This window comes from Candoia aspera, chromosome 18 (genome assembly GCF_035149785.1).
Source record: "Candoia aspera isolate rCanAsp1 chromosome 18, rCanAsp1.hap2, whole genome shotgun sequence".
NCBI lineage: Eukaryota > Metazoa > Chordata > Lepidosauria > Squamata > Boidae > Candoia > Candoia aspera.
Genome location: NC_086170.1, coordinates 9,021,414 through 9,048,530, shown reverse-complemented (window position 1 = coordinate 9,048,530; position 27,117 = coordinate 9,021,414). Strand labels below are relative to the sequence as shown.

Sequence of the window (27,117 nt, the reverse complement as noted above, 5' to 3'; positions counted from 1 at the left end):
AGCAGTGTGCCCTCCTATTAAATCAGAGGTGCTAAGGGATTTGAAAACATGCCGTCCAGTGAAAGCTTGTAGATCCGATCGTTCTCCTCTGCCAGAATTGTCATGTTCGGTTCCGACTAAACTCGGGACCCTCCCGGTATGCAAATCGACGTCTTTTCCAAACAACAAACCACCTCTTTCCCCCAAAGCTTTCAGGTTGAAACCACCCAGCAGAGGGAGGACAGCTGGGTCGAGGGCCCGAGAGCTGACGGGCACTGGCGAGAGGGCCGCATCTGTGACGCCAAGCCACGAGGGCAGGTCGGACCCGGCTGTGGGGCTGGCCGTGCTGACGTGCAAGGGATCCACGTGGGCGATCAAACAGACGGCTTGGCAGGAGCTGGACTGGACACAGGGAGGAACACAATCCAAGAGGGTGTGTCGAGGAGGAGTGGGGGGCTCCGAAGACCGTTCCGGGGCGCAGAGGCAACGGGCAGAAGGCTGGGCCTCAAGGGACAGTTGATGGATGGCCAGAGGGAGAAAAACGACCCTGCCGAGGATGCACGTCCAGCCAGATGCTCGGTCACTGGTAGGTGACCTTCACACAGAACGTCTCTTCGTTCTTGCCATCGGCATCGTTGATGTAAATCAGTATTTCCTCCTCGCCGGTGTTCTGGCTCGGGGCAAAGCGCAAGCCGATGGTGTGTGTCTCCCCTCCGCCAACCTGCAGGGAGAGTGAGGAAGATCGGATCGGGGTGGACTCGGGCAGCCGAGAGGCAGCACTGGTGGATCGAGTGCCCTCCTCTGGAGCCAGAGCAGCCCCCAGCTGAGCTGATCCCCAAAGGGCTGAGGAGGGACAGGGCTGCTTGGTGTTTGGATGGGAGACCACCAGGAATTGTGGTGAAACCCACACATCTTAAAGTGGCCAAGGCTGAGAAACACGGCCTTGCACAATGGTGCAGTTTCCCAACTTTCTGAGACGGGGGCCCCAGAAAATAGAGAGCGATCCCCAAAACAGGCCAACCTTGGTTCAATATCCAAAGGGGGAGCCTACCCACTTTGCCCCCACCCTCCCTCCCAGGATCACTTTGCACTCCCCCAAAGCTTGTCCCCTTGGGATTATTCTCTATATTCACATTCTCTTTGTTAAATCTTTGGGGGTGCAAACCTCCCACTTCCTTGCTCTGAGGCTCTGAGACAGCCCCACAGCCCAAAGATAAAGAGCTTTAAAATATCCCAGGCCAGAAAAAGAATGTGGTGACGCCAAGACCCGGGCAGCCCTGCCTTAACCCTGGAAAAGAATTCCACGCTGGGGTGTTCCGGGGCCGGCTCGGAGTCCCAGCGTCCGTTCCGCTCAAGCCATTACCTCGAAGGAGTCTTCCTTGAAGTGCAGCAGATCCGGATGGTTGGTGTGCAGGAAATACGTCCGCCGAGACGGGTAGGAGTTGGCGTAGGTGATCTTCTTGCTGGATCCTTTCCCGCCCCCAGGAGGAAGGACGATTTCAAACGCCTGGCAGGGGCGAAAGGACACGGGGCCCCCACGTTATTCCCAGGGCGAGCCCGCTGAATGATCAAGGCCCCATGCTTTTCGCTTCGAGGAAGCAGCGGAGGGCCAGAGAAACATCCCCGCCAGGAGGGTTGGCAGGGATTCAATTTTTGGCCGCCCTCGCCCCAAGTTCAACCCCCCCCCACTGGCCGTTCCTGGCTCCCGCTGCTGCAGAGGTGCAAAGTGCGACCGATCTCCTACTCGGCCAACTCGTTCAACCCCCAAGTCTCCTTCAGGCTGCAGAAGCCGTCCCCGGGGCGGTGGAAGGAGACGGCTGGAATCAGGGAAGGGAGAGACGGGGAGGAAGGATTCAAGCAGGAAGACCCCGCCAATCTGTTTTGAGGCCATGTGCCTAATCCCACCAGATTAGAAGTTTCGAGCCTCTTGGATTTTAAATTTATTTTTATTGTATTTTATACTTGTAAATTGTTTTAGTTTTATAGGATTTTAATTGTTTATTATTATAGCTTTAATTTTATTGTAAACCGCCCAGAGTCCCTCTTTTGGGGGAGATGGGCAGTAGCAAAATTTAAATAGATAGATAGATAGATGATAGATAGATAGATAGATAGATAGATAGATAGATAGATAGATAGATAGATGATAGATAGATAGATAGATAAGCAAGCAAGCAAGCAAGCAAGCAAGCAAGCGCAGCCAGGTCATTCCGTGCCATTGGTTGGTTTGTTTATTAAATTTCTCTGCCGCCCATCTCGTACACGACGACTCTGGGCGGCCCACAAAGAACAAGAGTTTGGCTCCTTATAAGCCGGGGCTAAGGGAGGGTGTTGTGGGTGGAAGCCGCAAAGATCAGCACGAAAGGGAAATAAATGCCGCACTTTCCTGGCCTCGCTGTACAGCTCCAAACTTTGGGGAGGCTGAAGCCCGCCGGAGGCCCACGTTGGGTTTACCTTGGAGATGAAGGGCTGCCGGCAGGACATCGACACCAGCCAGGAGGAGACCAGCTGGCGAAATTCCACGTCCACCAGGTTGAGGTAGGCAAAGCGGCTGCCGGCGCTGCGGGGCCTCAGTCCGAGGTGCAGGTCCTGGACCCCGTTGGCCGGGAGGACGAAGACGCCGTCCGGCTCCAGCTGGCCGGGGAGGAAGTGGAGAGAGCTGAGCCTGAGCCTGCAGACTCAGGGGGACGAGGGGGCCCGCCCCGCGTTTCGTTTTCTCCGGGACCCACAACTCGCAAGGGCATTAAGGCTGGCTGGGAAATGTGAGCTGCTCCCACGGGAGGCAGAAAAAGTGCCTGTTCCAGAAAGCAGGAATGATTCATACCAAGGGTGCCACGACAAGGGCCATATTAACACGTCTGCCATCAACTCAACAGTAAAACTTGGGTGGGTCGCCCAAGGCAGAGCCTCGCAGCTTCAGGGGCCAGTCCGCTTGTAAAGCTGTGTTTTTCAAGCTTGGCCCCTTGAAGATGGGTGGATTTCGACTCCCATGGCTGGCTGGGGAATTCTGAGAGTTGAAGTCCACTCTCCTTCAAGGGGCCAAGCTTGAAAAACACGGCTTTACAAGCAGTCCCTCCCCTCCATCCATCACCATTCCCTACACACCTTTCACATCTTTGCCCAACCTGGTGCCCCCACCCTGCGTTGGGGCTCCATTTCTCAGCCGGGGTGGCCAAAGGAATTCTGGGAGCTGTAGTCCTAAAACATCCAGATGAGAAAGAGCTGGCAAATGCCCTTTCTTAGCATCCTGATCCAGAACAGAGAAAGCGGGGGGCGGGGGGGAGACCTGTATTCCAGGCTTCCAAATTTAATCAACTTCCTAGTTAGTCAAGTGCCGGATTCCAAATTAAACCATTTCTGGCGGACGGCCGTCCAACCTTCGCTCAAATGCCTTCCAAAATAACATGGCCTCCCACAGGCTAAGAGAACTGTGGTTTTACGGCGGGCAACATCCATCAAAAACGTTTGGCCTATCATAAATTCCTAAGTCTTTAACCTTGACCACAAGGCTCTGTGTTTTCGCTGGAACAGGCCAACATGGACAGACAGACAGACAGACAGGCCCAGTTTTGTTTGCGCTGCTGATTTCTGCCTGCCCCGCAGTTCCCAAAGCTTTCAACGTCTTCTCCCGTACGGGAGGGTAATTGAATTTGTGTTTCCCTTATTATTCACATTTATAATTATGACTAAATGCACCCTAACGAAATTATTTGCCTCCAGATAGCCTCATTAATTCAGATAGCTGGCGCAGCAGAGCTGGGGGCCACTGATCTCTCTATAGGATGGCTTTAATCAAAAGACAATTATGGGCCAGCTTTATCGCAATAAATTCTTAACAGATTCTTGCATCAAAGTGGATGGCCTTTCAGAGGGAAAGGACCATCCAAAGTCATTTTGCAAACTCTGAATCCAAATCCCTTGCAAACGGCTGGTGGTGGTTCCATACTAACCGAGTTTAGTCAGCCCCTCCCACCCCATCCCTTGTTATTTCAGCAATTGTTCATCAAAATGTTTGCCAATCTCTCTTTCTCCCTCAACCACTTCCATTTATCTCCAGTTGCTGTGAAATGTTTTCGCAAGCCCGAGTTAGCCCGAAATCAGACCCCATCACTCTCCCAACATCTATCGCTCCAGAACAGCGGAGGGGAGACATACACGGCGGGCTTGCATCAAAGCCAAAAGCTGGTGAAGAAGAAATCCTGATTTATAGCAACAATCACAAAGACAAGAACGAAGAGACACATTCTGGGTGAAGGTCACCTAGTAGTCATCCGTGTCCTTGATAGCTCTGGGATCCCTCATTGGCGAGGATTAACATCACCCAGGAAAAATTCACCTACGTAGCTGCAGAAATTTTCAGGCCTACAGAGAAGATCTTTCTCCATGCCCCAGCAACAGAAAAGGCACAATTGTTTGGAATGCAGGAGAAGGTCTGAATTTAAACTATGGAATTCCCTTTCTCAGAACGTTGGCTCGATTCCTCCCTTTCCCCTTTGCTCAAGACGAAGGATTATTCTCGCTTGGTGAAAAGATGGCAAGGTCAGTTGGGAGGCTTCAGCAAACTGATTTTTTTTTTCTTTTCTGCTTCTCTGCCTCGGATTTTGAAAGTTTTAAGGTGGCTTAATCAATTGGTACTCTCTGCGGATACGCTTCTTTTACCATAAGCAGCTTCCAGCATTACGATGCAGTGGCCGAGGTAGGGTAAAGGTTTTATCGTAAATCAAATTGCAGCAAGGGAGCAAGGGAGAGGAACATTGAACCGATTCAAAAAAATAAGTATATGCTTTAACATCCAAACCATTTTCAGGAGATATTTTGCGTCTACAACACCTTCTTCCCATGGGGAAATATATATATATATATATATAATATATTTGGAGAATCTTGGACGGATTTTTTTTCTTCATAAAAGATGCTCGCTTAAAGCCAATCGATAGTATTACAGAATCCTCCCTCCCTATTTTCCACGTGGAAATATACAACACTCAGATCCAAGATGCTGAGTCCAACTATGTACAATCCGGTTGTAAACCGCCCAGAGTCGCTTTGGCGAGATAGGTGGCAAAGAAATGTAAGGGACGAATGAATGAATGAATGAATGAAATGTTGCCAACTCACCCAGAAAAGATCTGCCTGAGATTCTTTCCTGAAAACAACATACATTTTTGGGTGTGCTATATTTGTGACGTCACTTGCGCCGACCTTGCATTCTCAGATAGGAAAAACCGAGTCCACACCGGCCTGGATTGCAACGGTTCACCCCTTTCTCCCTGACACGCACCCGTATGCGTACATCTGCAGTTCAACTTGCCCAGAATCAATTGCATGCAGATGCCGCCGTATCTGTATTTAACTGCAAACAGGCAGCACTCAATTGACGCCTTGTCAATATTCCAGAAATGTGTGGGTAAATTTTTGTGTTCCTGTAACGATGCTACCAAATTTAGCTCTGGTAAGAAATTAAGCAGCGGCATCAATTCCAACTTCTCAAGGAAAAAAGGAAACCGTTCACGCTGAAACTTGGCATAACTTCTTTTGATTCTCTAGGTCAGCCTTTCTCAACCTTGGCCACTTTAAGCGGTGTGGACTTCGACTCCCAGAATTCCAGTGCCTCCTGGGGAATTCTGGGAGTTGAAGTCCACACCGCTTAAAGTGGCCAAGGTTGAGAAAGGCTGACCTAGGTCTAGAGAAAGACCAGGAGAACCCTTGTTTTAAAGGGCAAATTTTATTGCAATTGTGATTGTAATCAAATGCAGCCCTTACCTTCATTTCCTGTGGGTGAGAGCTAAAGGCTTTCACCTTGCGGGTCGCGTGGGTCCCTCGGAGCACCAGGGAGAGCCGTGTCAGCTGCCCCAGGATGCAACTGGCGTCGACCCACTGCAGACAATGGAGGTAGAACTGCCAGATCTGGACCGGGGCAGCCAGCCAGGGGTCTCTGCAGGAAGAAAGAGCATGACAAAGGGCACTGAGCAGCAGAGAAGCAGAGCAGAAAGGAGTCTTTGGAGGACATTACCCTCCATTCAGAGCTGGGAGGCTAATGAAAGCCTCCCCAGGGTAGGTCTCTCTGCCCTCTTCTGGCAGGCATCGGGAGAAGGAGGCCACCAGCATCTCAGGTCACTGAGACCACCGTCAATTGGGTAGGACAAGGAGCCATGGACGGAAGCTCATCAGGGGGAGACCCAACCTGGAGACAAGGAGGCATTTCCTGACAGTGAGAACTGTTGAGCAGTGGAACAGCTGGCCTCCCGGAGTGGTGGGTGCTCCATCGCTGGAGGCGTTCAAGAAGAGACTGGACAACCATCCGTCCGAGATGGTATGAGGACTCCTGCCTCGGGCTTGGGCAGGGGGTTGGACTAGGAGACCTCCAAGGTCCCTTCCAACCCTAGGATTCTATAAGAAGAACAGCACCTACCAAGCAGCAAAACACAGACTGCAAAGGAACCGAATTTGCAATGAATGAATGATTGAATGAAAAATCTCCCCATATTTCCCCTCTACCCTAGAGTGGTCTACGTTCCAGAAACTGTTTCCTCAAGGCCGACAGAATCACGTAAACCATCAACTATCCGTTCACAAATCTATAAACATCAGAGCAGATACGAGGAAAGTGTTTGGGGATTTTTAATGCAGGCAAAGCAGCTTCTAAAGGGCAAGGGAACAGAGAAGGCACACAGGCAGAGGAGGAAGAGAATTCTACAGCTCCATCTCAAGTTTTAGTCTAACTTTCTTTTGGGGGTTCCGGGTCTCTGGCCGTAATAAATAAAAAGTAAAAAAAAAAAAACTATCAGCAGCACTGCTTAAGACTTCCATCTCCTTGAAGCTGCAACACAGCTTTCAACGACCAAGTTCCTGACTAGAGAATGATGGGTGGGTGACAGGCAGCAATGCTATCTTTCACGCACACACACACACACACCACACAGAGAAAATCAGAAACTGCCCACCATGAGTGAAGAGCTCTGACTTTTTTCCTCCTCCCAGAAAGCAAGAAACTTAACCTAGGTCCTTCCCCATGAATTTCACAAGGTCCGTCAAGCAAGAGGCCCAGAGGTGACCTTGCAGAAGGAATGTGATGGTGAAAACATGACTGAAGCCCAGAAAAAAAAGAAGAGAATGTTAGAAACTTAAGCTTATATTGGCTCTGACTTAAGTTTCTTTGGTGTAAGAGAGAGGGAGGGAAAACACAGTCTGACTTTCAAGATTAAGTTATTATAAAATAAAGTAGAATCCTGGGATTTCTTGACCTGCCCTAACTTGAAGGGCTGACTCAAGACTCTTGGGCTGAAATCAACAGTCTGGTTCACATGAGGTTGTTGAACAAGAGGACAGTTTGTCCCATTTTGGCTTTGCTCAATGGTGGTTTTGAATCCCTGACTTATGGCCTAGCATTCGGTGCAATGCCAACCTCTTCGGTCCAATAAACCAGGATAAAAGTAAACCTTGGCTTCATGTAGTGCTTCACAAACTCTGAGGTGCAGTAAACAATCCCATAAATGGTAAATGAATGTTTGCTCCCTTCGGTCAAATGAATATAGTTAATGATTTCACTGGTGTTAGAGATGGGCAAGGAAAAAAAAATACTTTAATATCTAAATTTAAATCTTTGTGTCCCTCACCCTCCTTTTAATACACACAGATTACCCAACTTTGTCGCAACGAGCCAGATTCTTTGTGAGCTTCCAATCCAAGTTTGAACCATAAGCCTGGATAGCGTGTTACACTTACGTGTAAATCAACACGAAGAATCTCTGGATCTGTGGACTCGGACCCGCGGCAACTTTCAGAAAGATATCCTGTGGCTCCCCGGGCCCCTGGGTGAGAATAGCAAGACCAGATTGAATTCAGTTCCTTTGGGAACGAACACTCCTGAGCTTCTAATTCCCAAATCCCACCTGTGCTGGCCATGAACTTGAGGAATTGTGATCCCAAAAGATCCAGAAGAACGGGGTTGTGGGGACAGCTAAATCTACCCTGATAGACATCTCTCTTCCAAGTTGTTGGACAGGTCCCACCAAACCATGCCTGCCTGCATGGAGATGCGACAGGTTGAATCCATGATCTAAGTAACACCAAGCTGGTTCTCCTACCCCATTCTTTGCCCTGGCATCTAGGATGGCTGGATTTCGATAAGGGTAAGACAAGCACGACCATCCTCAGTGGAGGATACCTGCTGTGTCTCCACATGAAGCTATGTTCTGGAGATGCCTACAGAGAGGTATCCATGCCCACAACGTAGGCACATGGAGCTACGTCTGGCGTGCACCTTTAAAACTGAATCCACTCCTCTCCCTTTATCAAATACAATTTCAAGGGAATATCAGTCTTGACAAGGTCACTGTCTGTCAGTAGACTGAAGGAAACCTTCTCCTATTTGGGGTTTAAATCTGGGGACCAAAACAGCCAATTTCACAGGCAGAAGCCAAGCTCCACCTCTTTTTCATAGCCATCTCTTTTCCCCAGAACCCTCTGGAGCAGTGTTTCTCGACCTTCAACTTCAAGCCGTGTGGACTTAAACTCCCAGAATTCCCCGGCCAGGTTGAGAAACACTGCTCTGGAGTAATGCAATGTAAGGGTGCCAGGTGTCTTTGAAAAGAGGAAACGAAGAGGCCTGCAAACTACCGACAGACAGACCTTCCTGAGAGTTGAGTTCACATTGGTTAACCCCCATTTAAGGAAACACCACCACTGCATTCACACAACCAGTTCTGAGTTAAAGTGGTGGCTCTGTTCACATGCCGGGCCAAAGCAATGGCAAACTACGCAATTGCATTTTAGCGTGCTCTCGTCCGCTCCCCCGGCAGACCCCTGCTTTCTGCCCTGATCAGTCGTGCCGACCACGCCCACAGAGCTGGTGGCGGCCCACAGTACCATCTTCTTGGTCTCGCAGATGACGTTGGGGTCGCTGCAGCGCACGAACATCTCTGGCTGTCCCCCAGGAGCACCCACTGGCAGCCCTGCCAAGGACAAGCGGGAGGGTCTTATTAGCCATGCATCTTCTGGGCTTTGAATCAAACGTCCCCCTTCCTATCGATGACGGCAGCTCTGACGGACTGTGACCCACTCCACTAAAAACCTAACTATGCCCCCCTTCTGAAAAGTGGCAATCAAATCCACTGCAGGAAGAATCTCTTGAGGTGATCAGCCCGGGGGTGGTCTAGATCTACAGATCTTCCAGGACACTGAATCCCCACTGTCTAGCTCAGTGTTTCTCAATGTTGGCCACTTGGAGATGTGCGGACTTCAACTCCCAGAATTCCCCAGCCAGCCATGCTGGCTGGGGAATTCTGGGAGTTGAAGTCCGCACATCTCCAAGTGGCCAACATTGAGAAACACCGGTCTGGCTGCTTCCAATTGTCTCTCTGATTTTGGAGACCGCACCCTTCTGAGACCAATTCTGCCTAGCAACCAGCCTTCTAACAAGTGAGCAAGTTCCCCTGGTTTAACCCAAGCCTGGTCTCTTAGGCCCACTGCAACTCTGCGGGTTTCGGGCAGGGAAGCATCTTTCCAACCCTTTTAAACAAAGGCTGAGCGGGGAAACCCCCCGTGTTCCGGCCGACTAGCTCTCGTTCCATTTGATGAAACAGAAATTACTTTTGATTATTTTATTTTTTTTAAAACTGCGGTGACATTTTCACAGGTTGGATGCTGGGTTCTTTCCTCTGTGAGTGACAAGGAGTGCGTGTGGGTGTGGGTGTGTGAACGTCCTGCCTTTTCTTGAAGGATTCCCTCTCCAGCAAGCTGGAGCTTCCCAAGCCCTCTCTTGAGAAATGGCTGGAGACTTTCTCCTTCCCAGGAGGAACGTGGGAAAAATCATCCACCTTGTCGTTCTGGGATGGAGAACTTCAAAAGTTTAGGGGTGGTGGGCAGAGGGAATGGCCTTGAAGGACCAGAGGAAGAATGCCATCAAGGCAATCAGATAAGAGGGCCTTGAGCCCAGACCAACGAAGTAACATGAGAAAGCGTCTCAGGCAAGCCCCTCCCTAGTTCCCACGAAGATGAAGGGAGGGAGGGAGGGGGAAGCACATTCAGACTTGCAAGATTCTCTTACTACAGGTAGTCCTTGCTTAATGACAACTGAGACCGACATTTCAGTTGCTAAGCAAAGGGGTCATTAAGCGAATCTGACTTGATTTTACAACCTTTTTTGCAGCGGTCATTAAGCAAATCACTGCAGTTGTTAAGCAAACCTCGGGGTCGTTAAGCAAATCACGTGGTTTCCCCGTTGCTTCTGCTTGCCAGAAGCCAGCCGGGAAGGTTGAAAATGGCGATCACATGCTGCAACGGTCATAAATGCGAACCGGCTGCCAAGCGCCCAAACCGTGATCACGTGACTGTGGGGACGCTGCAACAGCCTAAGCGTGAGCACCAGTTGGAAGTTGGTTTTTCAGCACCGTCGTAAGTCTGAACCGCCACTAAACGAATGGTCATTAAGTGAGGACTACCTGTATACCTGTTCCAATAAAAGTAGTCCTGACCTTTTTGGCATTGGCTTCCTAGTCTGGTCTACCATGATGAGCTGACAGGAGCTCCGCTTTTCACTCTCAAGATGCGAGGGACTGAATCCAAGCTCTGGTGTGTTTTATTCCAGCATTTCACTTCCTCCAAACTAGACAGCTAACAGCCGTATTTTATTCACAGCCTGGGCTGCCTCCACCAGGCTCAAGGATTCAGAGGGGAATCTTTTTGTGTGTGCGAAAAAGAACTTCATAAGCCCCACCATCTTATTTTTTTTGTTCCTTGTTCTTATTTCATTTTCCTTTCGCTTATATGGCTTGACGCAAGTTCGGAATTCATAATCCTGCTGTCCCTTTGGACCCACCACGGATGTTTCAATGCTTTCCTTTCGCGTAAGCCATCAAGCATCATCCGACTGTGGCCGGATGCGAATGCAGCCAATCAATCCCTGCTGACTAGCTTGCACTGAGGGAAGGTTACCTATCCTAAACTTTCAGGATAGGGCAGAGGATAGACTGGAGCCACCTGGAAGCGTGTGCCACGGAGGCAGGCGGATGGATTTCTTCAGAAAGGTGAGCTCGGGGTGATAGAAACGGAAGGTCTGGTCCACCGCGTGGGGCTGGGATTCCACGCTCACGCTGAGGATGGCGAGAGGCTTGCCACTGCTGCCTGCAAAGGAGACCTGGACGAGAAGATAAGAGACCGAGGAGCAGGGAAGCCGTCTCATTCTCAGGGTACGTAGATTTTTCTCGGAAAATTGGCTCGTGCCCCACAGGGATGAGCCTGGGAGTTGGCCAGCATATACATTTAATAAATTATTGTCATCATCACCATCAAAGGGTAGCTTGAATGCTGAAAAATCTAGACGTTACTGTAAAAATCTGGACATTACTATAAATATATTCAACTTTCTAGTCCCTACAAGGAGGAAAATCCCCTGAAATTGACACACGTCGGCAATTTCAGCACAACGCTGGACCTCGCTCACCATCGCTTCCCCTTTGGATTACTGCAGCGCCCTCTACACGGGGCTGCCCTTGAAGACCACCCGGAAGTTACAACTGGTCCAGAATGCGGCAGCGCACACAGCAACGGCTGTCCCGAGATTTATCCATGTCACAGCCCTGTTGTGTGAGCTCCACTGTTTCCCAGCTTCCTTCCATGGACAATTCACCTTTAAAACTTTTCAGGTTATCTGCGGGACCACCTCTCCCGAAGGACATCTGCCTGTCCTTCCAGATGGGGTAGGATGGGCACACTCCTAGTCCCTTCCCCTAAACCTTGCCATCTTATGGGACCTCGGAAAGGTGCCTTTCCTGCGGCAGTCCCTGCCCCATGGAACGCCCTTCCCCCTGAAGTTCGGAAGCCCCCCCCACTTTAACCTTCCGAAAAGCACTCAAGACCCGGCTTTTCCCCCCAAGCACTGGGAGGGGGTGAGACCAACGAGAGGACTTTGTGCTGGGCTGTGTGGGAAAGTGTGGCTATGGGGCCAGGTTTTAGTATTTTTTATGGTACGCAGATGTTGTTTTAACTGTTGGTTGTGAGCCTCCCAGAGTTTGGTACAAGATGGGCAGCTGGAAGGAAGGCAGGAAGGCAGGAAGGCAGGAAGGCAGGAAGGCAGGAAGGCAGGAAGGCAGGAAGGCAGGAAGGCAGGAAGGAAGGAAGGAAGGAAGGAAGGAAGGAAGGAAGGAAGGGGGAGAGGAAGGAAGGAGGGAGAGGAAGGCAGGCAGGCAGGCAGGCAGACAGGCAGGAAGGAAGGCAGGCAGGAAGGAAGGAAGAAAGGAAGGAAGTCACTGGTTGAGATGGGCGGCTATAGAAACTGAATAAATAAAATAAATAAATAAATAAAAATAAAATGAACAAATAAAAAAAAGGAAGGAAGGAAGATGGGCAGCTATATAAATGTTATGAATGAATGAATGAATGAAATACACACACACACACACAAGCATACTGTGTGTGTGTGTGTGTGTGCGTGCACTGAATATGGATTTGAAAATTACTATATCGAAGACTGAGCCAGTTTGATGTCGCGGTTAAGGCACCAGGCTAGAAACCGGGCGACCGTGAGTTCTAGTCCCCTCTTAGGCATGAAGCCACCTGGGAGACCTTGGGCCAGTCATTCTCTCTTGGCCCTAGGAAGAAGGGCAATGGCAAACCACTTCTGAACTCTTGCCAAGAAAATTACAGTGACTTGTCCAGGCAGTCTCCATGACTCAACACTGACTAAAAGGCACAAAAAAAAAAAAAAAAGTGCTCACAGGATACACTTATAATCTGATTGATTTAAATCGGGGGGTGGGGGGAATGCTGCAATGCACTGAACCATAAACTAACTGAACGGGCTGGATTTGCACAGGATCCTAAGCCACCCAAAGCTAGCCAAAATTAACACTTGCCTAGCCGAGTCGAACACAAGGTGCTGAAAGCACTGGCGTCTCGTCAAGGAAAACAAGCTGCAGAAACTCCATGGAGCCCAGACCAGGAAGGGCCTCCTTTACTTGCGCAACAGACCCATTGTGTAGGGGGGGATATTGGGGGGGGCATCAGGAGGCTTCTCACAATGGAGATTCCTTGCAGCCCCTGAGTCAAGGACGTCCGCCCCAATTCTAAGGAAGAAATATCTGTCTTGGCTTCTCTCCTTCTCCATGGGGGAAAAAAAAGCTTAGTGGCTTTGACCCTGATTAATTTATCCCCTTATAGGTGCAAATCCTACAGGACTTGGGGCAGTGGGTTATATACTTGGGACGCTCCTGCCCAAGCCTTTGCCTTCTCGTGAATTGCGAACACCGTCCTCCTCTGCTTCCAGAGAGGAGCACTGCCCAATTCGGCAGGCCTGCAAAAGCCTTCCAACCAATTCAGAACGCGCTGAGCGGCCCATTACTTCCTGCCACGTTACCTTGATGCGCGCCGTCTGGGTGAGCTTTCCAGAGGCCGCGGGGACCTTCTCGCCTTCCTTAAATGTCAGCACAGGGGGACCTTGCTGGAAATCAAAGAGATGATGGGGAAGAAGCATGAATGATACCCTCCAGCTTTACACTTGCTACGCGGTTCGGCAGCGTTTAAAAGACGACGGCTGCGGGGAATGACCAGCCACTCTTTCTCTGCCTGCCCTCTACCCAGAATCAGGCAAAGGGGGACAGAAGCAGCAGAAGTGCTGCCGAGACAGCTTAAAAACATGTCCTGGAGAACCTGGGTAGACCGAGCAGGCTGCAAGGCGTAACATTCCCGGGAAGGGGCTGTGAAGCACTTTGGAATCAATCTCCAAAATGCAATTGGAAGCACGCAGGGAGCTGGCCAATCCTGGAAGCCTATACTTTATAATAAAATGTGCTAATCTTCCAAGAGGCTACAAGGCTTCCTCCGATTTGGAGCAACCAGGGGTGACTTTTTTTTTCCTCTCTTTTTTATCATTGATTTTCCAAGGCATCCAGCGCCCGTTTGTAAGGCCATAGAAGAGCCTTGTCCTGGAATGATGCTGGGCGAAGGGGAGGCTAGTTTAAAGTGTTAGGAACAGAGGCTGTTCACACCACCACCTGCTCCAGAGAGTTCAGCAGCCCCTTTTTAAGATTAACCATTGTTTGCGATTAGCTGATACAGGCCAACACCGCTCTCCTCCAACCAGAACTTGCTAGGGATGAAATCAAAGCCTGCTAACCATTTATCTGTGTTTTTCATTGCCAGCTTTGATTGCCCAGCCCAGCCCAGCCCAGCCCAAAGCTTTATAACTGCGTATCAGTCGTTTCTCTTTCCACCTGACTTCTTCAACAGGGACCAAAGGCACGGAGTCAAAATAATCAACTCAAGAACTTCAATTAAAGCTGTTCCTTGCTTAATTACTTCTACGCAAGGTTCTGATAATCCAGGATTACTCCGCCGCAGAAAGCCAGGCCTGCAAGGAAGTCAGTGATTAGGCCAGACATTGAGCTTTATGCACCAAAGGGGGGGAAAAAGCTCCAGTTTGTCTATTAATTTGCAGCAGTTCCTTGCATGAAGCCCATCAGGCACCGCCTTGTCAGCGACTACACTGACCCTTGGGACAGCCTCCCTGTTGAACACCTGTTAGCCCCCCCCCACCCCGCCTTCTGGAAGCTCCTCGAAATAAAGCTGAAATAACTTCACTGGGTTATAATTGGGTTTTGTTAATTTAATTTCATTCCAGGTTTTCATTAGTTTGTGGCTCTTTTCTCTGCACCCTCCCAAGGTATACTGTGTATTTTATCTTGTAAAGCAGAGGGAGCCCTTAGAGATTTAGCAGTCTCTCAATAGGATAAGTGAGTAAATAAATAAACTGGGTATAAGAAAGCTTCTTCTGTAACTGTCTTAATACTGACACATAACTTCTTGTTCTGTTTTGTTGAAGGTAACAGCTTTTCAAGACGGCAGATCCTTGGGCATGGAGACCCACCAGGGAAGCAGCTGAAGGCAAAGAAAATTTCCAAAGGAAACGGTTTGTGGCGAGCCAGCTTTGGCAAGGCAGGCAGGGCAGGCAAAACTGAATTGGGTAATAAGTTTACTCTGGGACACTCCTTTCGGAAATATAAAAGGGAATCTTAATCGTCTTGCTCACGGGGTGGCGGGAGGCTGAATCTGGAATGCATACCTGGAGGATATTTTTACGAGAGCCAACTCTAAAAGGCACGCAGGCTTTCCTAATCCTTCAAAAGTTTCCCCCAGGCGAAAAGAGAGGATGGAGAAGAAGCAGGGAGGGGCGAACGTCTGAGCTGCAAACTCTGCGGCGGTGGAAAGATGCCACGTCAGGGATCTCCATCAGGGAGCTTCTGCTTGGCAGGAGCCGGACGCTTGGCTGTTAGGCTCCCCTGGGGAAGTGGTGGGCTGATACCGGTCTGCAGCCCCCCAGCGCAACTCTTTTTCTGACGAGGGGTCTGAGTTGACTTGAGATGCTCGACCGAGCCAGCCGCTAAGCCAGTAACGGCTCCTACCATTAGATCCTGCTTACCAGTCCCCGTTTGCCACCTCCAGACCTGTCTAGGAGACTGTCAGCACAGCCTTCGTTCCTTCCTGGGAGGCAGCACTGGAGATAATCCAGGCACTACAGCACAGCCATTTTCTCAGGGCGGGATTTGTTTCTTGACTTAGAAGATTTATACGGCCGCCCACCTTAAGCTACTCTGGGATGCTCTCTGCTGCTCGCTCCCAGCCGTGGGAGTCGCTTCGTGAACTGCTCTCCACTCCCAACAAATTTTCCTTAGGCTAGCCGGGTGAGCGGGTTGACACGTGCTGGATTAATCCAGCCCTAGGGCCGCCGGGTGAGCAAATTTCTGCCAGCTTGGAAGACGGCGATAGGAAGCCAAAAGGAGGAGCGCTCCCGAATGATAGGCTGGAGGTCGCCAAGAACCTAGGAGAGGACTTCATGGATGCCTTGCGAGGCTAAATCCATCCTGTGGCCTGCCTTCCATTTTGGAGGCCCCCAACAGGGTTGAGAAACCAAGTGGTGCAGCTCTGAACTCACTGCTGCAGACACACTGTAGACCAGTGTTCCTCAACCTTGGCCACTTGAAGATGGGTGGACTTCAACTCCCAGAATTCCCCAGCCAGCCATGCTGGCTGGGGAATTCTGGGAGTTGAAGTCCACCCATCTTCAAGTGGCCAAGGTTGAGGAACACTGCTGTAGACCATGCTGGGTTCATATCTCAGATGAATGGAAGACCAAGGGAAGACTGATGGGGGAGATGCCCCATGATCCAGAATAAAGCAGGTTCGTGAGCTGGCACTAGGGAAAAGGATGTCCTCCCAAGACTCAGAAGTTACCGAAGGATGGCCCCAAGGAAGCATCTGCTCCAATCTGGCAGGGCCCCCAGGCTTGCACCTTTCTCTCTTTTCTTCTGTGTTGACCAAATTCTCCTACGGTTGCAAGGAAGACGCTTCCCTAAATATACGCGAGGACACCTTGGGGCTCGAAGTGTGCCTCCCATTGTAAACGAGGGACAAAATCCACCGGGTAGGTGAGCTTCCTGTCCTAACAGCCAGGAAACACGCTGAGACAAGGAACTGGTCTCTAATGTTTATTGCTAGTACATAACAGGAATCCTAACAAACTGAAGAAGCGTGGGAAAACCCAGACATATAAACCCCAAAGGTTAAGGCGGTCCCGATCTGTGTCTCTTTGAATGGCTGACCAATTCCTCAGTGCTACGCATGCGCTTAACAGTCTGGATGGGAGCCCCCTGCTCGCCATCCTTACTCATGACACTTCCATCCTGATTGACCTGCAGTCGGATTTCTTTGCTACAGGTTACAGGAAACTTTTACGAACTTATATGGAGACGCAAGCAGTGAAGGCTTCCCTACCTGCGTCGTGGGCGTCTGCTCGGTGGAGAAGGCCTGGTATTTGAAGGGGATGTAGACCGTCTCCTTGGGACGCAGATAGACCTGAGGAGTGAGGCCATCATGGAGATGGAACATGTCCTCCTCCAGTGGTGTGACTATTTGGGTCAGTTCCTTAAAATGCCTCCATTCTCTGACGTCCAAGATGACGCTGGCAGGAGAAGAAGGACCGTTTTAAGAAAGAAAACAAGACTCAGAGATGGTTGCTTTTGAGAAGGGACCTCTCCAGGTGGTCGCCTTCTGCCTCTCTTGCTCAAGGGTGGGGAAACTGCAGGTGGCCTCCAGATGTGGCTCAACCCCAACTCCCGTTGTCCCTCAGCCCGGCAGGCTGCAGATCCACGATATCCGAACAGCTGCCTGCTCCCATCACTGCTGTAGCTAGAAAGGAAAACTGGGCTGGCTCGTCCTGGGAACCTTGGATGGAGAGTGACTATGGGTGGCAGACACTGTTAAGCTTGGGCCCTTCTTTGGCATTCCTTCCTACACTTGGCATCCTCTTTAAAGCCCAGCCTCCGTTCTCCCCAGAGGATTCACACAAAGGATAAAAATTCTTCTCCATTGACAGAGAAGTTACAGCCTGGAAATACCCTGGGCAATCGTTCATACCTGAGCTCCGGGTTGTCTATTCTGATGGTAACTGTGTGCTGGGTGCTGTATGGATTTTTCAGGGCAAACTCAAAGAACTCTGCCGTGCCCAGTGTGGCATAAATGGTGTGGTGGGTGGTGATGGCTTGGCAAAGCATGGAGGTGATGCTCTCAGCTTTGATGCGCTCCCGGTGAGCCTCGATGAGCTGGAGATCTCTTGAGTGCTGAACCCGGTCCTCGTGCCGTCCCTGGGGGGAAAAAAGGAAGGGGTGAGGTGAATGCCTCAAGGAAGGGTGGGGTGGGGTGTTCTCTGCTTCAATTAGAAGACATTTCTAATTCAAATCCAATGTAGCTTTCTGTTCTGCAACTCAGCAGGAAGAATTCTTAAGGCTCCCTGCTAAAGCTGGGACTTTACCTCTTTGGTGGGAATCCTTATATGCTTGCTCTGTCCCTCAGCTTGCTCTCAACCTCTGTCAGCCCTTTGAGGTAGTCCACACAAGAAACCAAAACCATGAGTACTAACACTACTTTTATTTTATCTGAAAGCACTTCTCCCCCCTTTTGCTTTTACTTTCCACAGAATAGGGAGGATCCCTTCTGAGAGGCTTTCCACAGCCCCATCCCTACTGCAGGCTGAGATGCCTTTTGTCTGACTGCTGCCCTGGCTGCGGCTGTTCCTCCTCCTGTCTCCCAAGCTTATTCCCATAGCTCATTACAGGGAGTCCTCACTTAATGACCCCAATAGGGGCCAGCATTTCAGCTGCTAAGCGAAGTGGTCATTAAGCGAATCCAACCTGATTTTATGAGCATTTTGGTGGTGGTCGTTAAGTGAATCACCATGGCCTTTAAGCGAACCACATGGTTGTTAAGTGAATCACGCAGTTCCCCATCAATTTTGCTTGCCGGAAGCCAGCTGGCAAGGTCAAAAATGGAGATCGCATGACCGTGGGATGGTGGTGGTCATAAATGTGAACCAATTGCAAGCACTTGAATCGTGATCCTGTGACCACGGGGAAATGTGACAATCGTTAAGCAGGAGGACCGGCTGTAAGTCAGTTTTTCAGCACTGTTGTAAGTCTGAACCGTCACTAAACAAATGGTCATTAAGTGAGGACTACCTGTACAACCTCTGGCTGTGTTGCTCTGACCTCCAACACCCGCCCGCCATGTGCTTCTACTCAATTCAGCTCTGACCCCGGCAGCCTGGAAAGCCGGTGCGAGTTGGGCCACTCCCGTGGGCCCTCAGCCTGCCCAAAATAAAACACCGTCTGAATCGGATTGCAAAACCCCCTCACCAGGATGAAGCTGCTTCTCTTCCCGCAGTTGCCCTCCTGGGACTCCTTCTTCCTCACGGAAAGCATCCTCTCCAGCTTCCGCTGTCGGGCGATGCTGGCCTCGTGGCCGGTGTGCTGGAAGGCTGCGCTGACTTCACGCAGGCGGGAGAAAAGCACGGCGGCCAGCTCACTGTCCACATCGGCCAGCTTTTGGGCCTGGCACACGTTTCTGGCTAGAAGACACACACAGAAATGCGTGTGGAGAGGCAGCAGTAAGCCCAATCCGCGCGAAGCACAAATGAGGCCGACGGTTTGCACCGGGCAATCCCCACGGCTAGGATAACGGGCAGGCCATTTCCAGTTCAGTCCGTTTAAAAGTCCTCGCAGGACCAAAACATTCGGAGAATCACCAGCAGCTGCAGAGGCCCTGGGCGAGCTCAATCCGTGGCCTGGCTCAGTCGGAGGCCCTGGGCATCCAGGTTCCACTGCTGGGGAGCAGTGCAAAAGGAAAACCCCGGGATATTTGGTAACACCGCCATTCCGGGCCATTTTCAATTCCATATAGAAGCTTCCGATCCAAAGGGGAAATGTGAGATCAAAACCACTGGCACAGAATGAGAAATTCGGCCCTGATGGTGCATCGGCTGCCCTTCAACTGATTCCACGTTCACACCGCTCTCCCCCAGCAGTGACAAATTGGCTGAAGTCACTTTTATAAGACCCGCACACGCACAGACACACACAAAAGGAGTTCATATAATAAAGCTTGGAAAACATCTGAACTCGACTCAGACTTGAAAGGCCTCAAGCGTCCCTTTGCTTCTATTCTCTATTTAGTTTATGTATTTATTAAATTTATGTTACCGCCCATCTCCCCCGATATATTCTATGGTCCTACAGTCCTATATTCTCTTCTACTGGATCCCTTTGCTTCTGTCTGGCAGGATTTGCAGAAGACCCTCAGCTGGGCAAAAAGGGGGATTACGCTGTTGACCGCAACTGGTGAGAATCCAGCTGCCACATTAAAGCCCATAACGTCATTTACTTCCATGGGCACAGCGTGTGATGGGGAAAAAGCATCTGTGGGCCCCTAAGCGTCAGCTTTTGGGGATAGTTCTAGCCTCCCCCAAACAGAGCTTCGGAAGGGTGCTGAGCACAAGGCCAGGTTTCAGTCCTGGAATATTCTGATGTCCCCTGGTTTTGTTTTTTTTCCCCCTGGAATGGGTCGACCCAGTTGCTGCGAAAACAGCCTGTGGTTTTCCAGAGTGGTTCACAACGAACCACCTCCAGAACTGGGGCACCGCAGGAGGGAAACAGAACGCGCCAGGACCGGAGTGCAGTTTGGCACATCTGGCTGCACATCTGCAGCCGTTTCATTCAGGAAATGTCCCTGTAAGGCAGGAGGCTGATTGGCCAGCTCCCATCAAGCACAGGCTAAGAATGGCTGACGGTAGCTTTCTGCATTTCCTTTGATCAAAGAGCCTTTTCCTATTCAGGCAGTATCTTGCCTTCCAACTCAATTTATGCCAGCCAAGCAAGAGTAACTAATCCTGGATTATTCGGTGGCTTGAAAGAGGCGAACGTGGTAAGCCACGATGGCTGAGCCACTAAGCCACTCGCCAAACTGGGACTTGGCCATCCTGAAAGTATGCAGGAAAGAAAACCTCACATAGTTTCAGGGCCACCTGAATCCTCCCCGCCGCTGGGAAAATTTGGATCTGGTGTTCAGTGCAAAAAGCTTTCTTTTGTTTTACCTAAAAACTGCATTTACAGGTAGTCCTCCCTTAACAACCATTCGGACTTACGACAGTGCTGGAAAAACCGACTTACGACCGGTCCTCCCACTTACGACCGTCGCAGCGTCCCCAGAGTCACGTGATCACAATTTGGGCACTTGGCCACCAGTTTACATCTGTCACCGTTGCAGTGTCCCACAGTCACGTGATCACCATTTCGACCTTCCCAGCCGGCTTCTGGCAAGCAAAATCAATGGGGAACCATGAAATTTGCTTAACGACCATGTGGTTCACTTAACAGCCCTGGTGATTCGCTTAACAACCGCTGCAAAAAAAGGTCGTAAAATCGGGTTGGATTCGCTTGATGACCGCTTCGCCGAGCAGCCGAAATTCCAGTCCCAATTGTGGTCATTAAGCGAGGACTACCTGCAATTGTTTTCCAACTGTTTTTGGAAATAAAGAGGAGATCTCCCCTCATTCTAGGCCCCTCTGAATAGAGGAAATTGAGAATAAATAGGGAAGGCTACCCCGTCAAGCCCTTTGTTCTGGACCAGTCTTTGCCGCTAGCATCCTCCCGAAGTCCCAGAATCCCCAGCCAGGATGCCATCCAAATGCACTACGATGGGGAAACCTGGACGAAGCTTTTGGCCCATCGCTGCTCGGCGGGGAAAGAGAAGGCAGCGCCATCGGTGGAACAAGGCAGTTGGTTCATCTGGCACCTCTGCTGGGGCCTGCCACCAGTTTTTTAATTTAATTTTAATTTAAAAAAAAGCCCTGTGGCGTTACACAGCATGGCTCCAGCCTCTGGCATCATCTTTATTTCTCAGCATAGAGTCGTCCAGTCCTCAGCCTTTTAGGCTTTCTCGGAAAGGAAGTGTGGGCATCCCTCCAACGGGACGAGAAAATAAAGAAGTTGGGGAGCCCATTCTCCACGCAACACCTGCTTATCCTCTGCCTGCAAATCCATTTCTTTAAACTTTATTGAAGTTTCAACATCAAAATAAAATACCAGAAGAGAGAAAAAGGCTGAGGAAGGACTAAAGGAGAAAAGATAAACTAAAAAGTGCAGGAAAAAGATACAGAAAAACGAGAGACCTCCAACCTTCTCCAGCACAGATACTAGCAAAAACAAGAAAAAAAAAATACATGAACTTTAACGGTAGTAAACGTCAGGGTTTCTCAGCCAGGGTCTCGTGGCACCCTCGGGTTCCGCGAGAGGTCACTAGGGGTTCCCTGGGAGGCCACGATTTATTTAAAAATTTTATTTCAAATTCAGGCCACTTCCCGTTAAAGAGGCAAGCTTCGTTCTTCATTTTCAGTTTAAGAACACAGTTCACGCATCTATCCAGGCCAGCCCATGAAACGGATAGGATCATTTTGACAGCTCCGGCCTGTGTTTGAGCCTGAATGTGCAGGGGCTGCCCCAGGCCTGAAAAACATTTCAAGGCCTCCTCCAGGGCCAGAAGGTGGAGAAAGACTGGTAAACACCATTTCTATAAACGATACCCGCCCAATCGCCCAATCCCAACATCAAACTCTACCAGCCAATCTAGACAAGCTCAACAAACGGTCCCACCTCGCCCTTCTGTTGCCTACCCACCTCCCCCCAGCCCCCAAAATCAAACGTGGCCTACCCCTGCGGGCATTCCTGGAGAGCAAACTGCCCCCGGGGAAGCCCCTGGCTCCGTCCTGCGAGGAGATGACCCGTGTCCGAGAGGGGGGCAAAGACTGTGTCCTCTGCAGCCCCTGTTCACACCGGTGGCCTGCAAAGGAAGTGAAAAGGAGACAGGTGGTGGGTAGGGGGTCCCCATGAGCAGGGTTCACCCTAGACATGTTTAGGGGTGACAGAGCGGGGGCTGGACTAGACCAGGGGTAAGGTCATCTGAGCTTCCTCTGTCTGAGGAAGGGAAGGGTTGGTGGCCCTCGCCCATTTCCAAGCTAAGCCGAGCCTATTCTGAAGCCAGTTCTCCTCTAGATTTCACAGGCACGTCTCCGTGGCTTTCAGGTGGCCCTTGGCTGCTTCAGTCTAGCCTACAGCTCCCTCAAGGTCTCCCCTCCAAAAACGAGACAGGGCTTCTCCTCCTTAGCTCCTAGACCCAGACGAGGTTGGCCACTGGTGGAGACTTCAGACCGTTTCTCAACAACAGCGTCTCCAGGAACGGTGAAGACCATCTCCACAGAGATGCCTTAGGATAAGGGCAGATTCTGAGATCGGTGGGAGAGGCAGGGAAGCGCCGGGGCGGGAAGAGTTTGGAAAGGTGGGAGAGATCTGGCTGGAATCCAGTCCCAACTCTGGAGAAAGTCAACGTTTGGTTTGCTACTAACAAGAGCTAATGCTCAAGGGGGACTTAAGCTCTCAAAGAAGGTGGGATGCAGCCCCAGTGCAGGGGCCTTCGAGACAACGCAAGACAAGGCAGGAATGGAGGGCTGATTAAAGAAACGGTGATGGGACCTCCAGGGTGTCTGAGAGTCATAGTACCACAGATCGCAAGGGACCTTGGAAGTCCTCTAGCCCAACCCCCTGCCCAGGGCAGGAGTCCTCAGACTGCCCCAGACAAATGGCCGTCCGGTGACGGAGCCCCATCACTCCAGAAGGGAGGCTGTTCCTGTGCTCAACAGCTGTCATGGTGAAGAAATTCCTCCTTATTTTGAATTTCGATCTGCTTCGGTTCAGCTTCGAACCACTGGTTCTCGTCTTAGCCTTGGGGGCGATGAGTAAGTCCATTTTCTTCTTCCCTGTGACGGTCCTTCATGGATTGGAAGACTGTGATCGTGTCTCCTCCTTCTTTAGGCTAAACCTTCTCAGCCTTGGCAACTTTAACTGTGTGGACTTCAACTCCTAGAATACTGGGAGTTGAAGTCCACACAGCTTAAAAGTTGCCAAGGTTGAGATACACCAGGCTAAACATGCCCAGTTCTTCACTAAGATTTAGCTTCCAAGACCTTCTCCGCCTCAGTTGCTCTTCTCTACACACTTTAGGTCAAAGGGAACAGAGATGGACACCGGCTCCTAACAGCATTCAACCGAGAAGGCTTAGCCTGCCCCAGGTTGCACACCTAAGGGCCTCACAGACTGCATCGTGTTTGCGTGTTGCCACATACCAGTTGCTCCACACACAGAACACGACAGCAACAGGAGAAACCAAGCCAGCTTCTCTTTGTATAACCTGGACTTGATCCTGGCCACACTGGAGTCTGGTGGAATGTGAGGGGTGAATCCTAAATAGACAATCTGGGTCCTGCCCCAGAAACGTCAACAGCGTTTCACAAAGCTCCCAGTCTCGACAACTTGGCAAGCGGGTGACTTTCAAGATGCTGTCGTACGAAGCCTGGTTTGGGGGAGACGGAGACTTCCCCTCTCCTCTTGGGGTTTCTCTGCTCGCTTCCCCTGCTTGGAAAATCTCCCGAAGCCTCAGGCTAGCTTCCTTTTTTGAGAAGACAGGGAAAACAAAGACATCATTAATAATCAAGGTGAGGGAGTAAGCCAGATTCGTCTCTCCATCAAGGGCTGTCCAGGACGTTGCATGCATCAAAACTTCTGCAAGGGCACCGCAGGGTCTCGCGCTGCCAAGGAACAGTGCCCTCAGATGGCTTCCTCCCCGCCTCGGCAGCAACAATCACCTTTCCTTGTTTTGTATTTTTCTGACACTGAAGCGGAGCTGAGCGGGCTTCCCTTTGACTTTTAGAAATAAACACCTTGGTGCATAATAGGTTTATCCAATCCCTTCTCAGCACTGATACTTCTTTTGATCTCCTGCTCAACCTGCAAGCCAAAACTCCCCCCCCCACCCCCAGTTTTTTAAAAAAGGCTCAGCTCTTTCAGAGCAGAGGCAGTATCAAAGGAGACACCTACGGCTTTTGGCATCTGAAGGCCTTTGATTTACAGGGTGGAAGGAGAATGGCTTCCTCCCAAAGAGATGTCTTCACTCCTGGATGCTGCGAAGGCGGCTTCAAAGGTGCAGCGAAGGAGGGCTTCTTCCAGAGCCTCGTTCTTGATCCACACCCCAGGCGCAAGCAGATTCCTCTCTGCTGGTGGGGTCTCCTCGAGACGAGGGCAGCCACGCCGTCCCACGCTCAGAGCTCTGAATGATGCCAACGTTCTTTCGTTATCAGGGGACGGGGTGGCGTTGAGGGCAGAATGCCTCCCTGGGTCAACCCTGGGCACCTCTGGCTGGAGATGGGGCGTGAGATGGGGCGTGGGTCTTTTTCAGGACTGCCACAAGGCAGCGAGAAGGGAGGAGGCGGAGACATCTCCTTCTCCTTTTCCACACGTGTCGGAAGTCTGAACTGATTGGCGAAATTCCACAAGTTCAAACACCCTCCAGTGGCAAAGCTGAGAAAGCCCTACCCAGCCACGGGGGACACCGTCAGCCAGAAGAGACAAGACTGAGCGGCAGAAACGGACGGTCTCAGCAGAGTCTCATCACCAGGAAGTATCTCCAGACGTGGTGAACCACAGTCCACGTGTTGGAGCAGATCCCACATCTCCTGCTGTTCCACTTTTCGTAAGGGGTCACCAAACACCGCCCCCAAAGCTGATAGGAACCTGGGCAAGTCCGAGCTGCTCTTAAGGTGTCCAAGTCTAGAGCCGCTTAAGGTACTGAAGGTTAACACGGTATTTTGAAAGGAGCCTAGGAACTGATGGCTCAGCCCCAAGGGGTCTCAGAACTGGTGCTCCTCCACCCCAGTATGGAAACCGGCCAAGGACCGTTAGGTGGTGCTCACCAACCCCACAAGAATATCTGTGGCGTTTCCTTGCGAGCAACATGGAAGTGGCTTCCTCCTGCCACCTTCTGGGATGATTGTCAACTTCCCAATCTGGTCTACAGCCACAAAGGTTGTGGATGGTCTCCCATTCATGGACTAGCAAGGGTGCCCCCTACTTAGATTTGCTGAGTCACACACTGGACAGGCTTTTGCCAGACTTTGGAGAAATGTACAGCTTCCGAATCATGATCCCATAAAATAGAAAGGGTCTGGGTAATTTCATCCACAGAAGGGAAGGGAAGGGGAGGGGAGGGGAGGGGAGGGAGGGAGGGAGGGAGGAAGGAAGGAAGGGGTGGAGGGGAAGGGGAAGAGGAAGAGGAAGGGGAGGGAGGGAGGGAGGGAGGAAGGGGGAGGGGAGTAAGGGAGGGAGGGAGGGAGGGAAGTAAGAAGAGATGAAGGGAGGGAGGGGAAGGGGGAGAGGGAGAGGGAGAGCAAGGGAGGGAGGGAGGGGAGTAAGAAGAGATGAAGGGATGGAGGGAGGGGAAAGGGGGAAGACACATTCATAAAGAATGACAGATTATTTGTATCCAGAAGAAAATAGCATCACAGGGAAAGACTGAAAACGAGCTGGCTGGAAAAAAAGGTGCTGAGATAAGAGCAATAGTTCCTGCATGAAACCACCCCCCAAAATTAAGCAGCAGCAATGAGGAGAAGGTGAGACCCTAAAACACTGGAATATTTAATCCACGCTGCATTTATCCCTCCCAAATTACTCTGCAGACCAAAACAAGATTATCCTTCCTGTTCGGCCCTGTCTCCCGATTTGGGGGCACCGTTCTCGCAGACATGCGTGTTTCAGGGGAGGTCTGCGTACGGTAATAGCTGCGAATCAATTGTCTTATACTTTTCCTTTTCAACTGAGGCAGAAAGGGGAGGGGACCGAGGGAACCGGACTCTGCGGAAAGCTGAAACGGATCGCATTCCAACTCCTCCGTGTCCCCTTCTGAAAGGCTCAGGCAGAAGAGAAGCTGAGAAATGACCTGGATTCTTGGCAGAAAGCTTCTGAGCGTGTTCAGGAGGAGACAGGAAATGCGACGGATTGAAACGAGGAGAAGGTTAAAGAGGATCGAGATGAAGAACAAAGCAGCAGGAAGACACTGCCGCCGGAGAAGCCCGGGAAACAGGACGGGTTCCTGAGAGGAGCAGCTGTGTCCTCCAGATGTGTGCCAGCTGGAACAGAGGGCAGTAATCAACCTAATCGGTGGGGGAGCACTGGTTGGGGACGGTCTGGGTGATGCTGGTCCATCATTGGGACGGCATCAGTTGAAGAGCTCTGCTGAGTAAAGCGGCCAGCAACTGTCTCCTCGGACAGGTCTCCGACCCTCATGAGACCAGGACCCCTGCTTTCTTGGGGTTCCTGGTTGTGAAAACCCTCCAGGACAGGAGGAGCTGTAACTCTGAAGAAGCTGAGCCCTTGAAAGATGGGGAGGGCACGCCTGAGGGAAGGGAGGACCAGGCTCCTGTTTCTCTGGCATGTCCTGTTCAGATCCTGACGTGTCTAAGTCCGGTGAGAACCAGAGGAAATCCTGAGAGTGGGCAGGCCCCCCCAAGCCGTCTGATCCGATGGGCCCTGTTTCCCAGGACAAGAACTGGCTCCCCCAGGGGGCTGTTTATCCTCCCAGGGGGAAATTTGTGGGGCCCAAACCCCTTCTTGCCAATCAGGGACCAGCATTTTGATTTTGGTTGGCCAACTTCCTATGTCACGTTTTAATATTCTTTCAAAATTGAGTGGGGCGGGGAGCGCGGGAAGCCAAGAGAGATGCCTGATGTAGATGAAGGTACATTCAATCAAGATTAAAAAGTTGCAGCGGGGGGGAGAAATACAGGAAGCCTGGTCTCGGCGCACGAAGGGCAGATGAGCCAGGAAAAGACGTAAAACCAGACAAGGAGGTTACAGTCTGTCCAATTAACGGGAAAGTGGAATCCAACGGCATTAACTTTGGGCCTACGGAAAGCCACAAAGAGAAGCCAGA

General features: G+C 50.9%; 1 protein-coding gene across 1 annotated transcript in view; it reads right to left on the bottom strand.

The window, feature by feature from the left end:
• Window positions 1-425: 425 nt before the first annotated feature.
• The window catches only part of NPHP4 (nephrocystin 4), an 87,758-nt gene continuing 61,066 nt past the window's right edge, over window positions 426-27,117 (bottom strand). The window contains exons 18-29 of the mRNA XM_063317712.1: window positions 22,012-22,140; window positions 18,663-18,874; window positions 17,389-17,615; window positions 16,747-16,933; window positions 13,334-13,417; window positions 10,960-11,116; window positions 8,848-8,933; window positions 7,705-7,790; window positions 5,743-5,914; window positions 2,434-2,613; window positions 1,343-1,486; window positions 426-700 (exon numbers count right to left, since the gene is read on the bottom strand). Of these exons, the coding sequence (XP_063173782.1) occupies window positions 560-700; window positions 1,343-1,486; window positions 2,434-2,613; window positions 5,743-5,914; window positions 7,705-7,790; window positions 8,848-8,933; window positions 10,960-11,116; window positions 13,334-13,417; window positions 16,747-16,933; window positions 17,389-17,615; window positions 18,663-18,874; window positions 22,012-22,140 (1,805 nt within the window). The 3' untranslated portion in view covers window positions 426-559. The remainder of the gene's footprint in view (window positions 701-1,342; window positions 1,487-2,433; window positions 2,614-5,742; window positions 5,915-7,704; window positions 7,791-8,847; window positions 8,934-10,959; window positions 11,117-13,333; window positions 13,418-16,746; window positions 16,934-17,388; window positions 17,616-18,662; window positions 18,875-22,011; window positions 22,141-27,117) is intronic.